The sequence below is a fragment of the Leucopleurus acutus genome, assembly GCF_964270905.1.
Source record: "Leucopleurus acutus genome assembly, chromosome: 16".
NCBI classification, from domain to species: Eukaryota; Metazoa; Chordata; class Mammalia; order Artiodactyla; family Delphinidae; genus Leucopleurus; species Leucopleurus acutus.
This window is the reverse complement of record NC_139158.1, coordinates 32,349,828-32,368,015: the sequence shown is the minus strand read 5'-3', so window position 1 is coordinate 32,368,015 and position 18,188 is coordinate 32,349,828. Positions and strand designations below refer to the sequence as shown.

The 18,188-nt window shown below is 43.3% G+C and overlaps 1 protein-coding gene across 1 annotated transcript; it reads right to left on the bottom strand.

Annotated features, from left to right (window-relative positions):
- Positions 1–6,927: 6,927 nt before the first annotated feature.
- LOC309972738 (small ribosomal subunit protein uS5-like) lies at positions 6,928–7,786 on the bottom strand (the record flags this gene model as incomplete). The annotated part of the gene is given in 2 exon segments (XM_082856564.1): positions 6,928–7,687; positions 7,689–7,786. Coding segments are annotated over 2 exon segments (858 nt in total).
- Positions 7,787–18,188: the final 10,402 nt, after the last annotated feature.

The window sequence follows — 18,188 nt, the reverse complement described above, 5'->3', positions numbered from 1 at the left end:
AAAAATGCACATCCCGGACTGTAGCCCTCTTGGGACTAACCGGGAAAAAATATCCCTTCCTCAGCCACCTAAAGCTGATCCATGAGTCCAAGAAGCCAAGACGTGTTGTTCATTTGACAAATGTTCTGGTTGGCTTCACAGATGGTGATTCAACAAAAAGATACCAGAAAGTTTTCTGGGAATGTACGCAAAGCAATCATCACTGATGACGTTGCATGTGTCTCCCGTAGATGCCAGGAGGTTGTCCAGTGTCGGCTGATGATGGGAAACTGCCTTCTGGAGTCCCTGCATTTCTCAAGCAACTATGTCAACATTTGTACTGGCAATCTTGGTAGCTTGTGTGACTTGATAAATGGTAACAAATATCTCACCAAAAAAATCTGCAACTAATATTGAAGTTACAGTGAAAATTCAATGCTTCCTTCCAAAGATTAGGCAAAAAAAAAAAGATGTCTGCTTTCATTGCTTCTATTCAATATCGCATTAGCGGTCCTAACAAGTGTAATAAAATAAAATAAAATAAAAGTTATAAAGTTTGAAAGGAAGAAATAAAACTCTACTCACAGATGACAGGATTTTACATGTAAAAAACCTAAAGGATTCTACAAAAAAATAATAAATTCTAGAATAAACAAGTAAATTTAGCAAGTTGTAAAAGATAATATTAATATACAAAAATCAATTGTATCTCTGAAAACTAGCAAAGAACAATTGGGAAAAATATCATTTACAAAATCATGCAAAATATAAAATACTTATAAACTTAACAAAAGACATGCACCCCAAACTGTAAGATATTGCTAAGAAGGATTATAGAAGACTTAAAATATGGAAACTATGCAATGCTCATGTATTAAAAGACTCAATAGTACTAAGATGTCAATTGTTTCTGCATTCATTTACAGATTCAGCATAATATTTTTCAATATCCATAAAAACATTTTGTAGAAACTGACATGATGATTCTAAATGCATATTGAAATGCAAAAGACTAAGAAGAGCTTGAACAATTTTGAATAAGAACAATTTAGAGGAAAAAAAAGTTGAAGGATATACTCTAATTGGATTCAAGATCTACCATAAATTGACAGTAAGAGGATAGACATACAGACCAGTAGAAGAGAATAGAAAGTCTAAAAATACATATGTGAACAAATGGTTTTTGACACAGGTGACAAAGCAATTCAATAAGAGTGTTTTCAACAACCCCTGATATTAAACAAAACAAAAATCTTCACCACTCCCCCACTCTTATTGGTTGAGCTAGATCACAGACTTATCCCAAAAGCTAAAACAATATTCTAGAAGAAAACATAAGAGAATATCTTCATGACCTTGCAGTAAGCAATGATTTCTTAGAACACAGAAATACTAACTATAAAAGAAAAAAAACAGAACCTGATCAAAATTTTAAATGTCTGTTTATCAAAGGGTGCTAAACATATCATAAATAGGCAAAACGTTGACTGGGATAAAATATTCATAATAAATATATGTGACAGGGCTTCCCTGGTGGCGCAGTGGTTGAGAGTCCGCCTGCTAATGCAGGGGACACGGGTTCGAGCCCTGGTCTGGGAAGATCCCACATGCAGCGGAGCAACTGGGCCTGTGAGCCACAACTACTGAGGCTGCGCGTCTGGAGCCTGTGCTCCGCAACAAGAGAGGCTGCGACAGTGAGAGGCCTGCGCACCACGATGAAGAGTGGCCCCTGCTCGCCACAACTAGAGAAAGCCGTTGCGCAGAAACGAAGACCCAACACAGACAAAAATAAATTAATTAATTTAAAAAAATTTAAAAATATATATATATATGTGACAAAGAACTTACATGCTGAATACATTAAAAAGAAAAAGCTCATACAATCCAATTTTTAAAAATGGGCAATAGATTTAATCATATACGTCACAAAAGAAGGTATACCAAAGTTCAATCAACTCAAGAGAGAGTGTTGAACACCATTAGTTACGAGAGAAATGCAAATTAAAAGAAATATGAGAGCTTCTGGAAGGATGAGCATATTTCTATCTTTATAGGCATATGGGTTATACAGGTACGGGAATTTGTCAAATGTGGTCGATCTGTGATCACACACTGTGCATTTCATTGTGTATAAATTATACTTCAAAAAAAACCACCTTGGTATATTTTTAAGAGGCATTTCAATGTTCCACAGGTCATCAACCCTCAGAAGAATCAAAATGGAATTTCTGAGCATTGGTTCACATTCTCATCTCTTATTCTAGCTGAAGGTCTGAACAATGTGTTTGGTGCTTAGAGTAATGAAATACAGTCCCCAACTTACAATGGTTAGACCCAGCATTTTTCGACGTTATGATGGTGCAAAAGCAATGTGCATTCAGTAGAAATCATATTTCAAATTTTGAATTTTGATCTTTTCCCCAGCGAGCAACATGGAGTCCGATTTTCTCGTGTGATGCTGGGTGTGGCAGTGAGCCCCAGCTTCCAGTCAGCCACGAGATCTCAAGGGTAAACAACCACTACCCTTACAACCATGCTGCACCCATACAACCATTCTGGTTTCCACTTTCAGGACAGCATTCAGTAAGTTCCATGAGATAGTCAACACTTTATTACAAAGTAGGCTTTGTGTTAGATGATTTTGCCCAACTGTAGGCTAATGTAAGTGTTCTGAGCATGGTTATGGTAGGCTAGGCTAAGCTATGGTGTTCAGTAGGTTAGGTGTATTAAATGTATTTTTTTAATTCTCTATATTAAGCACTTTTATGCATACTTTCTTTTCTTTAAAATAATTTCTATAGATTTATTTATTTTTATTTATTTTTGGCTGCACTGGGTCTCCGTTGCCGCACGCGGGCTTTCTCTAGTTGCGGCGAGCAGGGGCTACTCTTTGTGGCGGTACGCAGGCTTCTCATTGTGGTGGCTTCTCTTGTTGCGGAGCACAGGCTCTAGCCGCGTGGGCTTCAGTAGTTGTGGTGCGCGGGCTCAGTAGTTGTGACGCACGGGCTTAGTTGCTCCGTGGCATGTGGGATCCCAGGGAAGTCCCTTCAATGCATTTTTGACTTTTGAGGTTTTCAACCTTCAGGATGTAACCACAACATAAGTCAAGGAAGACTAAAGTCAGAAGGTCAGAATGTCATTTCTGTGATGGGACGGTAGTGAAAGAGATTCCCTTTTGAAGCTGGCAGAGTCATCCTTTATTAGTCTGGGAAGAGGGCTAGAAGTCGTGCCCATCAGTGGGTACTCTTGCTGGAATATAAGTGAACTCTTCCCCAAATTTACAAAGAGGTTGAAGACAATTCACATAACTTGTCTGTCGTAAATATTCCTTCTGCCTTCAGATGACCTACAAAAAACCTTTACTGAAAGTTGATGAGTCTGTTCTGGCTCTACCTCTTTGCCAAGAAATCATATAGAAGAGAAATCAACCCATAAAAGTTAAAAAGAAAATAGACTGGGGGGGGCGGGTACAGATTGTAGAAGATTTAGAACTCTATTCATACCCAGGATGACTTATTTGGCTCTGAGCATGGACCATAAAAAATACAGTGTTATTTTCATACATTAGTTATAAGACAAACTTTCCCAAAATGATGCAGCTCGTTAGCTAAGGATATTTCTCAGTAGATTTGTTATATTAAAAAGGCACTGTGTCTACTATGCTAATCAACTATGTTGTACTAAAACTCCACGTAGATTAATTAAATGCATTACTTGCCAAAAGGAATGTGATGTACATACAGCACGCACACACACACACACACACACACGAGCCTTATAATAATGGAAGGGTGTAAATTACTAAAAGTCCTCTCTCCCTGAGCCAAATGCTTTTTTAGTTCCTGCCTACATGATTTTAAACAGAACTGAATGAAACAATCCCTTCACAGCTGAGCTGAACACTTCTGCAACTAATAGCACCATGATATGCTTGTGTCTCTGGGTCTAAAAGCACTTTAGGTGTCTGGCACTAGGGTGAACATTTGCTACAGATTTTAGTTTTAACCTGGGATTGTAGAAATGAGTCTGTCACCTGCCCTCACAATCTCTCCAAGAAAAATAAATGTCCTAAATGAAATCTTTGTGCCCACCAAACCCCCAGCCCATCCAGGGCAAACACTCGCGACTTGAGTTTAAGAACCTGTAAGAGAAAGAACTAAGGTCACTAATCATTCCCTACTCCTCCCTTCCCCTAAAAATAAGTTGATCAGGCAGCTGGATTGTTAAGAATCATCCTTTGCAGTAAAACCCCACCCCTCACTCAAGGCACACAGAGGGAAGAAGACCCCAGAGATGGGGCTGGACAGGGCAGAGGCACTAGTTCCCGCATTTCTTTGTCACATCCTTGTTGAATGACTTTGGACAAGCTAGTTAATCTCCCTGTGCCTAGTTTTCTCCTTTGTAACTGAGACTGTTGTGAGGGTTACATGAGTGAATTTCTGGGGAGTGCTCAGAGCCGCCTACCACAGAGGGCTAAAACATTCTTAGCTTCTGCAATCCCGAATGCCTTAGCCTCCCCCTCTGTTCCGTAACCTACATGGTCTCTAGAAGACCTCCCAGCTCTAGCATCCCAGGACCATTTGGCCATTCACTGCATTCAGTCCCCCAGGCCACCATCCCCACCCCAAATCTCACACCTGGAAGCTTACAGAAGTCCCCTTCTCTGAGTCAAATGTCACTCCACCTACTTCCAGGATACAGCTGGTATCATTTCCTGATTGCAGGAAGTGATGTGCTGTTGTGTTTAAGAACGTAAGATTTGGGGGTTTCCCTGGTGGTGCAGTGGTTAAGAATCCGCCTGCCAATGCAGCGGACACGGGTTCGAGCCCTGGTCCAGGAAGATCCCACATGCCACAGAGCAACTAAGCCTGTGCGCCACAACTACTGAGCCTGAGCTCTAGAGCCCAGGAGCCACAACTACTGAAGCCCACGCGCTTAGAGTCCATGCTCTGCAACAAGAGAAGCCACTGCAATGAGAAGCCTGAGAAGCCTGAGTACTGCAACCAAGAGTAGCCCCTGCTCACCGCAAGTAGAGAAAGCCCGCGAGCAGCAACGAAGACCCAACGCAGCCTAAATAAATAAATAAATAAATTTATATATTAAAAAAAAGAACATAAGATTTGGAATGAGACAGAACTGCTTTCGTTAATCAGCTTTGTAATTTTTCAAGAGACTTTGGGAAGGCATCTCAGAGCCTCAGTTTCCTCTTTGGTTAAATGGAGATAATAAGAGTTCTGGCATCAGAGTGCTATTGGAAGGATTACATTTTCTACATGTGAATGTAGAAAATATTTGGCACCGTGCATTTTAAGCAGTCCCTAAGTAATTTTAAAATACATAATAATAGCAGTGGTAGCACTGCCAAAAGAAATAAGTATTCATGCACTCCAGACAGAAATAAAAAACATAGAAATTTAAGGTAATATAAATACCGACGCTTGAAGGGATGACAGGTAGTATAACAAAGTATTGAACCCAATTCTGTCATTCTATAGCTTTGTGACCTTGGGCAAGTTTCCTGTGGGCCTCAATTTCCCTATTTGCAAAATTTATACAATGTCACCTACCATAAGCATTGGGCGCTTATCACGTAGGAGGCATGAGCTATATGGAATCTGATGTAGTTAGTCTCAAGGACGTACTTCGGTCCACTGCTGTCGGTCCCGTGCCATGTGTGGCTTAGGGTTTCCATGTGGGAATAACTTCCTGGCATACAGTCATTACTGAAGGATCCACTGACACTGGTGAACAGCAAGAGCAGGGAACACTGACATGTAAAATCAAAGAGTAAACTTTCTGGAACGTGGACAGGAGCGCACAGGGGAAAAGGGGTTATGGACAAGCCAGTCAGTCTTGCTGGCTGTTCTTGCCCCGTTACAAGGCTGTGTTCATGGCCCTTTCTGCTGCTCACGGTAAGTCATTCTTGAAAGTAAAATAAGCACTAATGAGTTGACATGCATAGCATATGCAAATACTATGAGTGGTGTTCCAAGAAATAGCAAATTTTGGAAGCAAAATAAATCGTTAAATAGTCCATTTCAACGTGTAATTCTTCGTAGGGCTGTGAATCTTGCTAGGAGCTATAATCACTGCATTATTCAAATACTATCCAATAACGTGCACTTGTGTATTCCAGGGTTTGAATATTCACTGTAGGCTACAGAGGTTTGTAAGGCAAAACATACTTGGATAGATATATAGAGATAGATAGAAAGAAAAATAGATATGGATAGATGATAGATAGATATAGATAGATAGATAGATAGATAGGATGATTCATCTCTAAGAAGGGCTTCCCTGGTGGCGCATTTGTTAAGAATCCGCCTGCCAGTGCAGGGGACACAGGTTTGAGCCCTGGTCTGGGAAGATCCCCACATGCTGCAGAACCACTAAGCCTGTGCACCGCAACTACTGAGCCTGCGCTCTAGAGCCTGTGAGCCACAACTACTGAAGCCCGCGCACCTAGAGCCCGTGCTCCACAACAAGAGAAGCCACCGCAGTGAAAAGCCTGCACACCGCAATGAAGAGTAGCCCCCGCTCGCCACAACTAGAGAAGGCCCACGTGCAGTAACAAAGACCCAATGCACCCAAGAATAAAAATAAAATAAAACAATTTTTTTTAAAAAAGGGAAGGGGCACATATATGAAACAACAGGAGCCCTGACACCCGACTTTGGTGTTAAAACCAACCCAAGATGTGTTTGGTCTCTTCCTTCACAATTCGACCAATGACAATGCAAAAGGAAAGGCATTTTTCCATGTCTGGACCATTTTGTCACAAAAGAAAGATCAGGATATTGGATTGGGCACTGAATGTCTTGCGCTTTAAATTTTCAACTTAAGAATGATAATTTTAAAATATTCAACATCTGAGGAATTATCTCTCCATTTTAAAAGTGATTTTTTTTTTTAAACTGGCTTCATTCACTTTATTTTTCTCATAGAAAACTATGTGGTGGCTACCGCTGGAGCCTGGGTCCTCTGCGTGGAAACTCTGATGTGGGCCTTTACAAGACGGTCAGTGAATTCCTGATACGGAGAGTTGGTGAACACCGTCTCTTTCCAGAGATCAGGAGTGAGATAACTGTAGGTCTTGGAAATGGCATCGAAAGTGGTCTTGGCGAAGTTGCCCAGCATGGCGGTGCAGCCCCTGGCAGAGGTGTAGCGGTCATCAATTCCAGCCATCATCAGTAGCTTCTTGGGCACAGGGGCTGAGATGATGCCAGTGCCCCTGGGGGCAGGCATGAGGCGCACCAGCACAGAGCCACAGCGGCCAGTCACCTTGCAAGGGACGGTACGGGGCTTGCCAAGCTTGTTCCCCCAGGAGCCTTGCCGCACGGGGACAATGGAGAGCTTGGCCTGAATGACGGCCCCACGGATGGCAGTGGCTACCTCCTTAGACCACTTGACACCCAAACCAACATGTCCGCTGTAATCCCCAACAGCGACAAATGCCTTGAACCCGGTCCGCTGGCCAGCACGGGCCTGCTTTTGCACAGGCGTGATCTTCAAAACCTCGTCCTTGAGGGATGCCCCCAAGAAAACGTCAATGATCTCAGGTTCTCTGATGTGCAGAGACAAGAGACAGATCTCCTCCAGGGACTTGATCTTCATGTCCTTGACCAGGCGGCCCAGCTTAGTGATGGGGAGCCACTCCTTGCCCTTGGCCTCGCCTCCGCGAGCTCCGTGGCTTTCAGCCCTGGACCCGGACACCACTGACAAAGCCTCCATGGAAGCCACCGCTGCCTCCCATTCCAGGGCCCCCGGGGCCTCTGGGCCCATCGGCAGCACTGACATCATCCGCCATTTGGTGTCTTTACGGAGAAGAAGAGCTAAAAGTGATTCTTATTTGAAATTTATTTTTGCTGATGATTTCTATGATGAAATGTCTGTATCAGGAACTCTTACATATTATCGAAATATCTAATCTTGTCACAATATATCAGTTCCTAAAAATGCATGATAATGCATTTTTGTTACAGAAAACCTCTAAGCCATCTCCTATAACCCTATCGGTGAAAAAAAATTATTCACTTTTTATCATGATGGTCATCTGTTATTGTTTTTAAAAAACACATAATAGCGTTATAAAAAGTATAGAACGACTTATGGGAAATTCCTGAGGATTTCTAGGAATTTCATCTTCTTTTTCCCCAAGTCCCTAAGATGAAGCTATTGAGATTAAGTCATATGTTCACCTAATAAGTGTTCATTTCGCACAAGCTGGGTTGTCTATGGTGAGAACCAGCTTTCCGTCTGATGGTAGAGACAGGCATTAAATAAATGTAAAAATAAGAATTAGAAATTGTGCTGGACGTGTGTAGTAGAAACTGTGATGGGGACGACAGCTCGGCTCACAAATGTTCCCCAGCGACTGCGTTTGTGCTGCCTCCTCCCCTTCTCCGCGGGGAGGGCTCTGCCACAGGGTCAAATGGAGCAGCAGGCCCCCACCTCCTCACCCAAGTGCAGACACCTGATGCAAACTGGCCAATCAGAATGCGCCATATGCTGGACCCCTGTGATTGGTCCAGAGGTGGTCATGTGACTGAAATGTGGGCCTCACGGTCCTTTCCTGGGGTTTTGGGAGCTGGAGCTTAGAAAGAGGGTCCTTCCCTTTTCTTCTGAAAACTAGGCAGCTGAGAGCCCAGAGCTATAGCAGCCATCGTTCCAGCCCAAGGATAAAGCTATTATTATTTGAGAGGTCAAGTGCTCATACACAGAAAGGTGAAGGATGAAAACAGAAGAGAGAAGATTGATCCCATTCTATTCTGTTTCCTATCATGGTTCCCATTATTACATGAACCACTCAGCCTTTCTTTCAACTGAATGCAGACAAAATTAGGCTTCTGCCAACCCAGATATTTTTTACCAATAAAGAATCAGGGAAGTATCACATGCCATGAAAGAGAACCAGAGGGCTCAGGTGCACTCTTTGGGACTTCTACATCCAGTGGGGGAGAAGGCAAGCAGACCGTGATGTGGTGATGTGCTCCTACTGACAGAAGCGCAGGTCACTGAGATTAAACGAAGGGGCGTCCCTGTCGGGTATAAGCTCCCACTCTGTGCTTCATTTCTGGGCCCTCACTGAGAACTGGCCTCGTCCCAGTGCTAGGAAGATACACCCACAATTCCATTCAGCTCTTGCCTCTGTAGAGGCTCGGGGCCTTCAGTGAAGAGTTTCTGAGCCTCGAAGTTTAAAGAAATGCACCCGTATACGGCGGTCGGAGCCATCCCGGGGCATAAAGGGGGAGGCCCTGGAGGTAGGAACTGAGCCCCAGAGGCCTGCATTTGGCCAATTAGAAGACATTCCACTTTGCTCCCCTTGTTATTCACTCACTCGGGATGACTTGGTTTCAAGGTGGTCCTTTAGAGAGCCGGGCAAGCTTTCAGGCCGGCTTCTTTGTGAGCAGTTCGGCTGCCCAAACCAAACGTGAAACAAAGCCCATCTCGGTGCTCCGGCTTAATGGGAAACCTGAGCCATCTGTGGGTGTTCCTTCTAGTTGATTTGCTTCTCTGGCAAGTAGTAAACAGCCCCTTCAAGATCCAGAGAAATTATGGAAATGGGTATTAACATTAAAATCAGAGTACAATTAGAACATTTCACTGCATAATTGTTTGGCAGGACCTGCGAGGAAACAGAGGATTTCCAGCTCTGTGATGTACTGCTCACAGGTCTGACTTTTCAGAATCTCCAGGGCCAGAAACACAGTCTGGGAGTGGGGCCCCTGACACGACAGTACAATTGGACCATGGTTAGAAACTTATACCGTCTTTGTCTGATTCCTGGCGAACCTTCTTTTGAGCGGTCGCATCGGCTTTATGGAAGCCAACCAGAGCTCGATCCAGATGAAGGGAACATGCAGAGATGTTGGAGAAACCTCTGTGCCACGCTCCCGTGTCTTTGTCAGAAAAAGTATTCTGCGTCCGCTTGTAATTAGCACTACGACAGGCGTCAGAGAAAATGGCTAATTGCTGACATGGCCCACAGTGCTTTGTAAGTAAACACCATATTGGAATAGACATGCAAGTAATTGCACAACACTCCAATTAAACATTCAAAATGAAAATGGGGATGGGGTTAAGGTATCAGAGCTGCACTGCCAAAATCCTATTTTTTTTTTCTCTAAGAAATAATAAATGACTCACCTCTTGAATGTCACCAGGCTGTTTCCAAGCATCGCTTGGCTCCAGGCCTGAGGCTGCACTGTTTCTGGGAAGTTTTGAGTTGCTGGACCAAAAGCCTCTTATATATATTCCAGACCCAACGTCTTCCTTGGCTCTGGTAGCATATATTATGGACGAGGCTTACATTCCTTCTTACCAGGTCACAGCCCCACACCCCAGCTTCTGCAGGTTTTTGCTGCTCGTCACTCAGAGCTGTACCCTTCCCTGCAAAATGAACTTCACTGGCAGGGGCCACCGCCTTGGGGATGCTTAGAGGACTGTGCACACTTTCCCACCGGAGTGATGCTCACGCAATGTCTAAGTGATGTGTGTGTCTGTCAGCCCAGTCCCCTTTCCTGGTGGTGGGAAAACTTGCTGGTACAACCAACAGCCCAGAGATCCTTGTGGGATCAGTTGTGGCTAGGCTTCTCCAGAAACCCCATCTCTGTCTAGCCTTCTGCCTTCCCCTATTCTCCTTCCCTCATCCTTTTGTAAGTTTCTCTGCGTTCCTTCACTCAATAAGTCACTTGCCCAGGGAGAGAAGGGAAGCCAATGTAAGACGACTATCATTTATCTTAACATCGAGGTTTGAACTAAGTATGTTAGACTTTCATTTTGTTTGGTTTTTTCCATCAGGGTGGACATCACAGAAATGCAACAGAAAGTGATTCTAGAAGTTTCAGAGGCAAAGAAAAACAATAAAGTGGGCTGAGGATTGGAACTCCACATTTGGGGACACAGCAGTCAGCTCCACTAAGCAAGTATTTATTCAGTGCTTTACGCAAGTCAAGACAGGCACATAAGAATCAGGCATCCCATGGGCTTCCCTGGTGGCGCAGTGGTTGTGAGTCTGCCTGCCGATGCAGGGGACACGGGTTCGTGCCCCCGTCCGGGAAGATCCCACGTGCCGCGAAGCGGCTGGGCCCGTGAGCCATGGCCGCTGAGCCTGCGCGTCCGGAGCCTGTGCTCCGCAACGGGAGAGGCCACAGCAGTGAGAGGCCCGCATACCGCAAAAAAAAAAAAAAAAAAAAAAAAAGAGTCAGGCATCCCAAATGTAGTTTCTGCCCCTGAAGGAGTGAATTATGTCCTGAGGTAGATGCACACACAAAGAAATAAGGTGACACCAACATTTATTGAGCACGTACTACATGCCAAATATTACACCTTTGTAAGACACTTGAATTGAATTCCTATGAGAAGGCTCTGGAGTGATTTATATTGTCACCACTTTGCGAATGAAAAATAAATAAATAAATTAGGTTTACAGAGGTTAAGCCACTCTGCCAATGCCACTCAGCTAGCAACTGTTGGAAATGTGGCCATCAGGAGCCCTGGCAGGTTTATTAACAAGGGAATGATGAGATTAGATGAGGCACAGAGAGGTTACAGAAGAGAAAAGATGGTCTCACAGCTCTAAGTCCCATGAACAGGACAGCAGACCCAGAAGAGGACAGAAGCATTTCACTGTGTAATATCCAAACTGGCTCACATCACTGATAAGCCAAAGACACTGGCAAGGCTTGTCTGCTTCGCTTTCAGCATTAGAGTCTCGTTGCTTCTACTGGGAAAACTAATAACATAACAAATGAAACTATTGTTCAGTTTCATTAAAAATAAATCTGATAAGATGGGCAGAATTGAATTAACCAATCTCAACTGAGTTCTCATTATTGGAGCAAATGGAATATTCTCTCTAATAGAATAAGTCCTGGTTCATTTTGGCTGGTCTGAGCCGCTCCTTGCTATTGCTTTGGTTTCCAGCCTTTGGCTCTAGGCATCCTCACGCTCATGTTAGTATTATCAGGTCAGCGTAATTGATCAGCATACTCGATCTGGCAAGGGTTCTGGATGGATCAGCATAACAGATGCAAGGGCTTCGGTTACCCTTGGCAGAGGAAAACTGTACTCCCTTCCAAGGAAGTCAGATTTAGGACCCTAAAGCTCACAGAAGAGAAAAGGCCCTTATTCCACACAGGGTGAGGTTGGGCTAGAATCCTGTGATGAACTGCCCTTGGAGTCAGAGATGGGGAAAACAGACATGCACTGTGCCCGCTTGCCTTGGCTGGCTCTAATTGAAGTAAGTGCCAGCAATGCTTCTATTCCTTTGCGCTGGCGGAAGTTCAAAGGCTCAAGACTGAATAGCAAAGAGGCGCGTGCAGGTATTTTTGTGGATCCACACAGATACACACAAAGGCACATGCACATTCGCATCATTTTCCCAACAAAAGGGATTTGACACAGCTTATAAATAAACACAGAAACACAAGATGGAAAAATGGAAGAAATCGAGATCAAGTATAGAACAGAATGGAGAAATAATATCGACTGATTAATAAAATATAGCTCAGACTGGGTGGCTGAATCACTTTTTGGAGGGGAACTGTCAATTTTGCTCTAAACCCACTAGTGAACATGGAAATACACACACACACACACACACACACACGCTTATATATAATCAGTTCATGATTTGTGTCAATCACTGGATGAAACCAAACAGGTGTTAGGAGAAACACAGTTTCTTCCGGTCCTAATGACTGAAAGCATTTTTTAAAATTGTGCAAGTGTTTATCAGGAGGAAACTGAATTAAAGTGAATGAATGAATGAATGAATGAGCAACTGATGTGTCATAGATGGCCACGCCATGAAAAGTCATCCTTGTAATGACATTTCATGGAGTATAATCTGTAAAAATACTGAATCACTATACTGTACACCTGAAACTAATATAATATTGTGAATCAACTATACTTCAATAAAAAAGTCATCCGGTGCAACCTCTCCAGCCCCCGACAATTCCAGTGCTTGGAAGCCTCCTCTTAGGGAGCCAGTGATACAGCCCACACTGCTTTCTCAGACAGACTCTGCTCTGAAGTTCTGTCTATTGAGGTGCATTTCTGTCATTACAGCAACACAGTTTGGGGTGGGTCTGTGTGTAAAGGAAGAAATACAGGCTTTGTCCTCAGATCTGAGTTCAAATTGTGCATTTGCTACTTTCCAGCTGAGTGACCATGGGGATGTGACATCACCTCTCTGAGTCTCTGTTTCCGCATCTATGACGCAAAGGTTCCTAGCAGCCATTGGACCACAAGGATTAGATACAAATGTGTGAGTTTAGTGTCTGGTTGCATGTAGGTGAGCAGTGTGGGTTTATTCTTTCAGTTCACTCACAACATGTTGATTAAACATACGTGAGCTGCATCTAGGGACTAAGAATGCCTTTCTATTTGTATAAACGAGGCAGGTCAAGCTTCTAACCTACCAGAGTTGATGAGACCCTGTATGGGCCGGTTTCATTCATGTTGTCCACATACAGAAACTTCACACACATTTACTAACAAGCTTGCCTCTGCAATGAGAGCGGTTGGGTGGCATCTTTTCATTCTCATTGTCTGGTCTGAGTCTGACAAACCTTCTGTTTCTGTTTAGTCGGGAAGCTAAACACAAGACAGTGGATTGCACACTGGCTGGGTTGGCCGGGAGTCTAGCCCTATGAAGATTTGACCTCAAATTAGCTCTTCATCACTTTGCTGTGGTTTAGATAAACCCCAGTGGGATTGCTCTCCTCAGTTGCACTACTGGCAATTTCAGTAAAATAAATGTTTTCGTTTTTATAATTTAGTCCCAGACAGCCAAGAAGGTAGTTTTCCCTTGAAGTTTCTCCTAATAATTACAAAAGGAAAGAAATGAGACAAAACAATCTGGGTCAACAGGATCAAAAGGTACCTCTCCCCTAGTTTTTTTTTTTAAACATGAAAAAAGCCTCTGTTTGGTTATTGAAGGATTTAACTTAAGCCCTCCATGGATGATACCTAAATAAAGAAATAAATTTTGGGTACACTGTGATGTAGTATAGACAAGTTATGGAGGCAACTGAAGAGACTTCAGTTTTCAGTCTATTTCCCTATTAGGACTCCTCTGTGTTTCAGACTTTGGAATTGATATGTTTGCAGCCAGGTGAAGACCCATACATGGAACTAGGAATAAGTATAATCATGATGCTGGTGATAATGATAAAGATAACAACTCTGAAGATGATAAAAGCTGCTACTCATCAAGCATGTTAGATTTGAGGAAGCGCACACTGAGAAGCTTTACAGTGTTCAGACCCCCTCACCAACCCTGGGATTGGCACCATGATGAGAAAACTGATTCACAAAGATGTCAAGTAAGTGGTTCAAGAGAGGGCTGCTAGTAAGGCTAAAAGTGAAGAATAACTAACCCTCTACACCAGCTTCCATTGTCAGACTTGCCATTGGCTCATTTCAGGACCTTGGGCAGGTCAACTCTCCTCTTTGGACGTTGGTTCCCCATAGGTAAAAAGAAGAGTTTGGGCTACCAGATGGTTAATTCCCTTCCACCTGTGACAAAAAATGATTTAGAGTTTCTTTCAGCTTCTGTGATGCAATTAAAGTGGGCTGTCACCAAGCTTAAACGTTTTCAGTCATCCAGATTCAGAGTAACCATTAGATGTTAGGAAACAATCCATTATTTTAAAAATTTGGATTCCCTCACCATATGGAAAAGCATATGGGGCGCGGTGCTATTTTCCAGTACGGGAAGTTTTCCTTCTGAGGCAAGAAAGAAGCCCAGGACTTCCCTGGTGGCACAGTGGTTAAGAATCCGCCTGCCGATGCAGGGGACATGGGTTCGAGCCCTAGTCTGGGAAGATTCCACATGTCACGGAGCAACTGGGCCCATGCACCACAACTACTGAGCCTGCGCTCTAGAGCCTGTGCTCTGCAACAAGAGAAGCCACCGCAATGAGAAGCCTGTGAACCGCAGCGAGGAGTTGCCCCCGCTCGCCACAACTAGAGAAAAAGCCCGCGCACAGCAATGAAGACCCAATGCAGCGAAATAAATAAATTTATAAAAAAGAAAGAAAGAAAGAAGCCCAGATCTTTGCAAGACTTGATGAATGTAATGAGATCAGGGAGAAACCAGAACCCAAGCTTCAGCTACACTTGGAATATTTCCTTTACTAATGCACATCCACACTGGTTTTGGGGTGAATTTCCAGGCTTTATTTGTGAGCTTGAAGTAAACTGTGTATTTACTTCCATTGTAAATTTACTTCACCAGCTTCCAGAAACAAATCGCTGACTCTTGCTCTTGTTCTTTCTTCAATGCACCTCTGTTGCTCTCTCACTTGTATTTCTCTGGTTTTGAGCATATGACTTTCTAAGTTGCTGGAAGTAATCACTGCATTCCTCTCACACAGAGAAATCAAAAGCAAATATAAACTGCTCTCTCAGCTCACTTCTAAATCTAAGCAGACCCAACTGCTGTTAGATAGTGCTTTGTATGCTAAGATGCAATATCTCTTTGAATGGAATAAACAAGGAAAACCTCCAAGTGCTTTGCTGACACTAAAGCATTACTGAGCTAGCAAAATTCATAAACTAATATTGCAAAGTAGCTCTCTGGTACGCGCTATTTTCGGCAATTTGTACTCTCTGTCACTATTTCCTTTTTCATGCCATCTGTAAAGCATACTCTGGCTTTTTTCTCAACAAAAAATGTGTCTTTCTGGAAGGTTGATCAGACAAAAATAGAAAGTACTTGCTGGGTTGGTTAATGACTATAGAGGATGTGCTACCTTAGCATCCTGGAGGGGGCTGTTTTGGGGTTATACAGGACAGACATGGGAGATTGATATAAAAAGTAAGAAAAAAAGAAAAAAGGAAGCTATCACATGGCAGCTAGAATATAGTAAATATTTCTCATCATCATTAGAAATGATCATATTTAAATTCCCACTGCCTGATTACTTAGGATAAAGGGAAGAAGTATCAGTATCATTAAACAAAAATCTCTCTAGTTATTGAAGGATAAACTTAAGCCATACATGCGTGATGCCTGGATGCAAGGGCATGGATTGAGAGACCTGGGCCCATCCACTTACTAGCTCTGTAAACATGGGCAAATCAATTCCACCATCGTTTGGTCTTAGTGTCATCAAATCAGGAAGGCCCTTCCCAACCCTGAAACGCTTTGGTTTGTCAAAGGAACATTGATCTGTTCATTTGTTCAGCAGCTGTATATTGAGCTTCTGCTATGGGCTGGGCACTGAAAAAGACAGAGAAGATTCCCAGGATCATGAAGCTGATGTTCAAGCAGAGGAGAGAACCAATTAATGGCTCAGCCATTAATAACGGAACAAGATGGCTTCAGGTAGGAGTGAGTGCCACGAAAGGTCATAACTGTGTGATCTGATAGAAATCTGACAGAAATTAATTGGCATGGGAAAGGGTGGAGGTTAGTCATACATTAAATTTGCAATACCTATCTACCAAGAGAGGTGTTTTTAACAGGGCTGGTAGTGCCTCCTAATGCGATTTTGGAATTTTGTGACTTAGTTATTTTATAGTGTAGCCGTTCTAGACAATTGACATATTGAAATACATACAAATTATTTTATTATGAATTATATCTTTATTCTCTCTTATATTACATGTTGAGAATTTATTGTATCCAAAATTGTGTAGGTGTATATATTACTTAAGAATTGCACTTCAGGGGCTTCCCTGGTGGCGCAGTGGTTGAGAGTTCACCTGCCGATGCAGGGGACACAGGTTCCTGCCCCGGTCCGGGAAGATCCCACATGCCGCGGAGCGGCTGGGCCCGTGAGCCATGGCCGCTGAGCCTGTGCGTCCGGAGCCTGTGCTCCGCGACGGGAGAGGCCACAACAGTGAGAGGCCCGTGTACCGAAAAAAAAAAAAAAAAAAAGAATTGCACTTCAGGATCATAAAACGGAAGTTAGAAATTAATATATATTTTTTAGAAATTTATTTTATTTATTTATTTTTGGTTGCATTGGGTCTTCGTTGCTGTGCGCAGGCTCTCTCCAGTTGCGGCGAGGGGAGGCTACTCTTCGTTGCGGTGCGCGGGCTTCTCATTGTGGTAGCTTCTCTTGTTGTAGAGCACAGACTCTAGGCGTGCGGGCTTCAGTAGTTGTGGCACACAGCCTCAGTAGTTGCGGCGCACGGGCTTAGTTGCTCCGCGGCCTGTGGGATCTTCCTGGAGCAAGGCTCGAACCCATGTCCCCTGCATTGGCAGGCGGATTTAACCACCGTGCCACCAGGGAAGTCCCCAGACATTATTTTTAATAAGCGGGGGCATTGAGTTTGATAGGATTAGAAACCACTGATCTAGAACTCCCATAACCAGAACCCTAATATAGCTAGCATTGCTGTGCAGTGATTTATTTTTAGGCAAAAGTGATCAATCATTAGGAAATAAGTTCCTACAGGGAATAATGGGCGCAGAGTTGTTTTAAGTAGCAATTTTCAGATTTTTTAAATCAATTAATTCATTGGGTCACATCCAAACTTTATTTAGTTGTTAGCCTAAGTTATACACTAAGTTAATCTTATGGAAAATAAAAAGGAGAACATTTGGAACTAGCTCTGAAAGTCAGAACATATTAATTGGAAGAGAAATAAAAACAAGTTCCAGGTAGGAAGAGCCCTCTCACCAGTTCTTACATCATCTGCTTTGTGGATATGGACTAACTGCCTGTCTAAAAATAACCTCATATATGCTAAGGAAGAATACCCCCTGTATCTGTGGGACTACTTCTGTTCTTACTCTTACGGGGTTAGGGAACCACCATGAATAACCACTCTTTCCTGCCCAGTTGGCCCGCGCATGGGCCTGAATCAACTAGGCCTGATCAGAATCATTCTCCAAGAGTTTTCAAAGGGGACTGAAAAATGAGCTAAGCATTTTTCCAAGAGTCGTGGTGGAGGGAGGTTCCCAAGGCTCAGGAACAATCGACAGCCATGTCTTCCCCCATAGAGAGGAAGCCTGTTTGAAGGGAAAGACTGAACGTGATAAACAGAGAGGTGCTTTCACTCTTTCATTAATTCACTCAATCGATGATACTTTTCACACTACTGTATACTAGACATTGTGGTGACCCTGGAGAAAATAATGCCTGCAGTAGGCTAAATAATGCCTCCCTTTCCCCCTCCAACCCCTAAAAAAAGATATCCACACCTGGATCCCCGGAACCCTGTGACTGTTACTGTATATGGCAAAA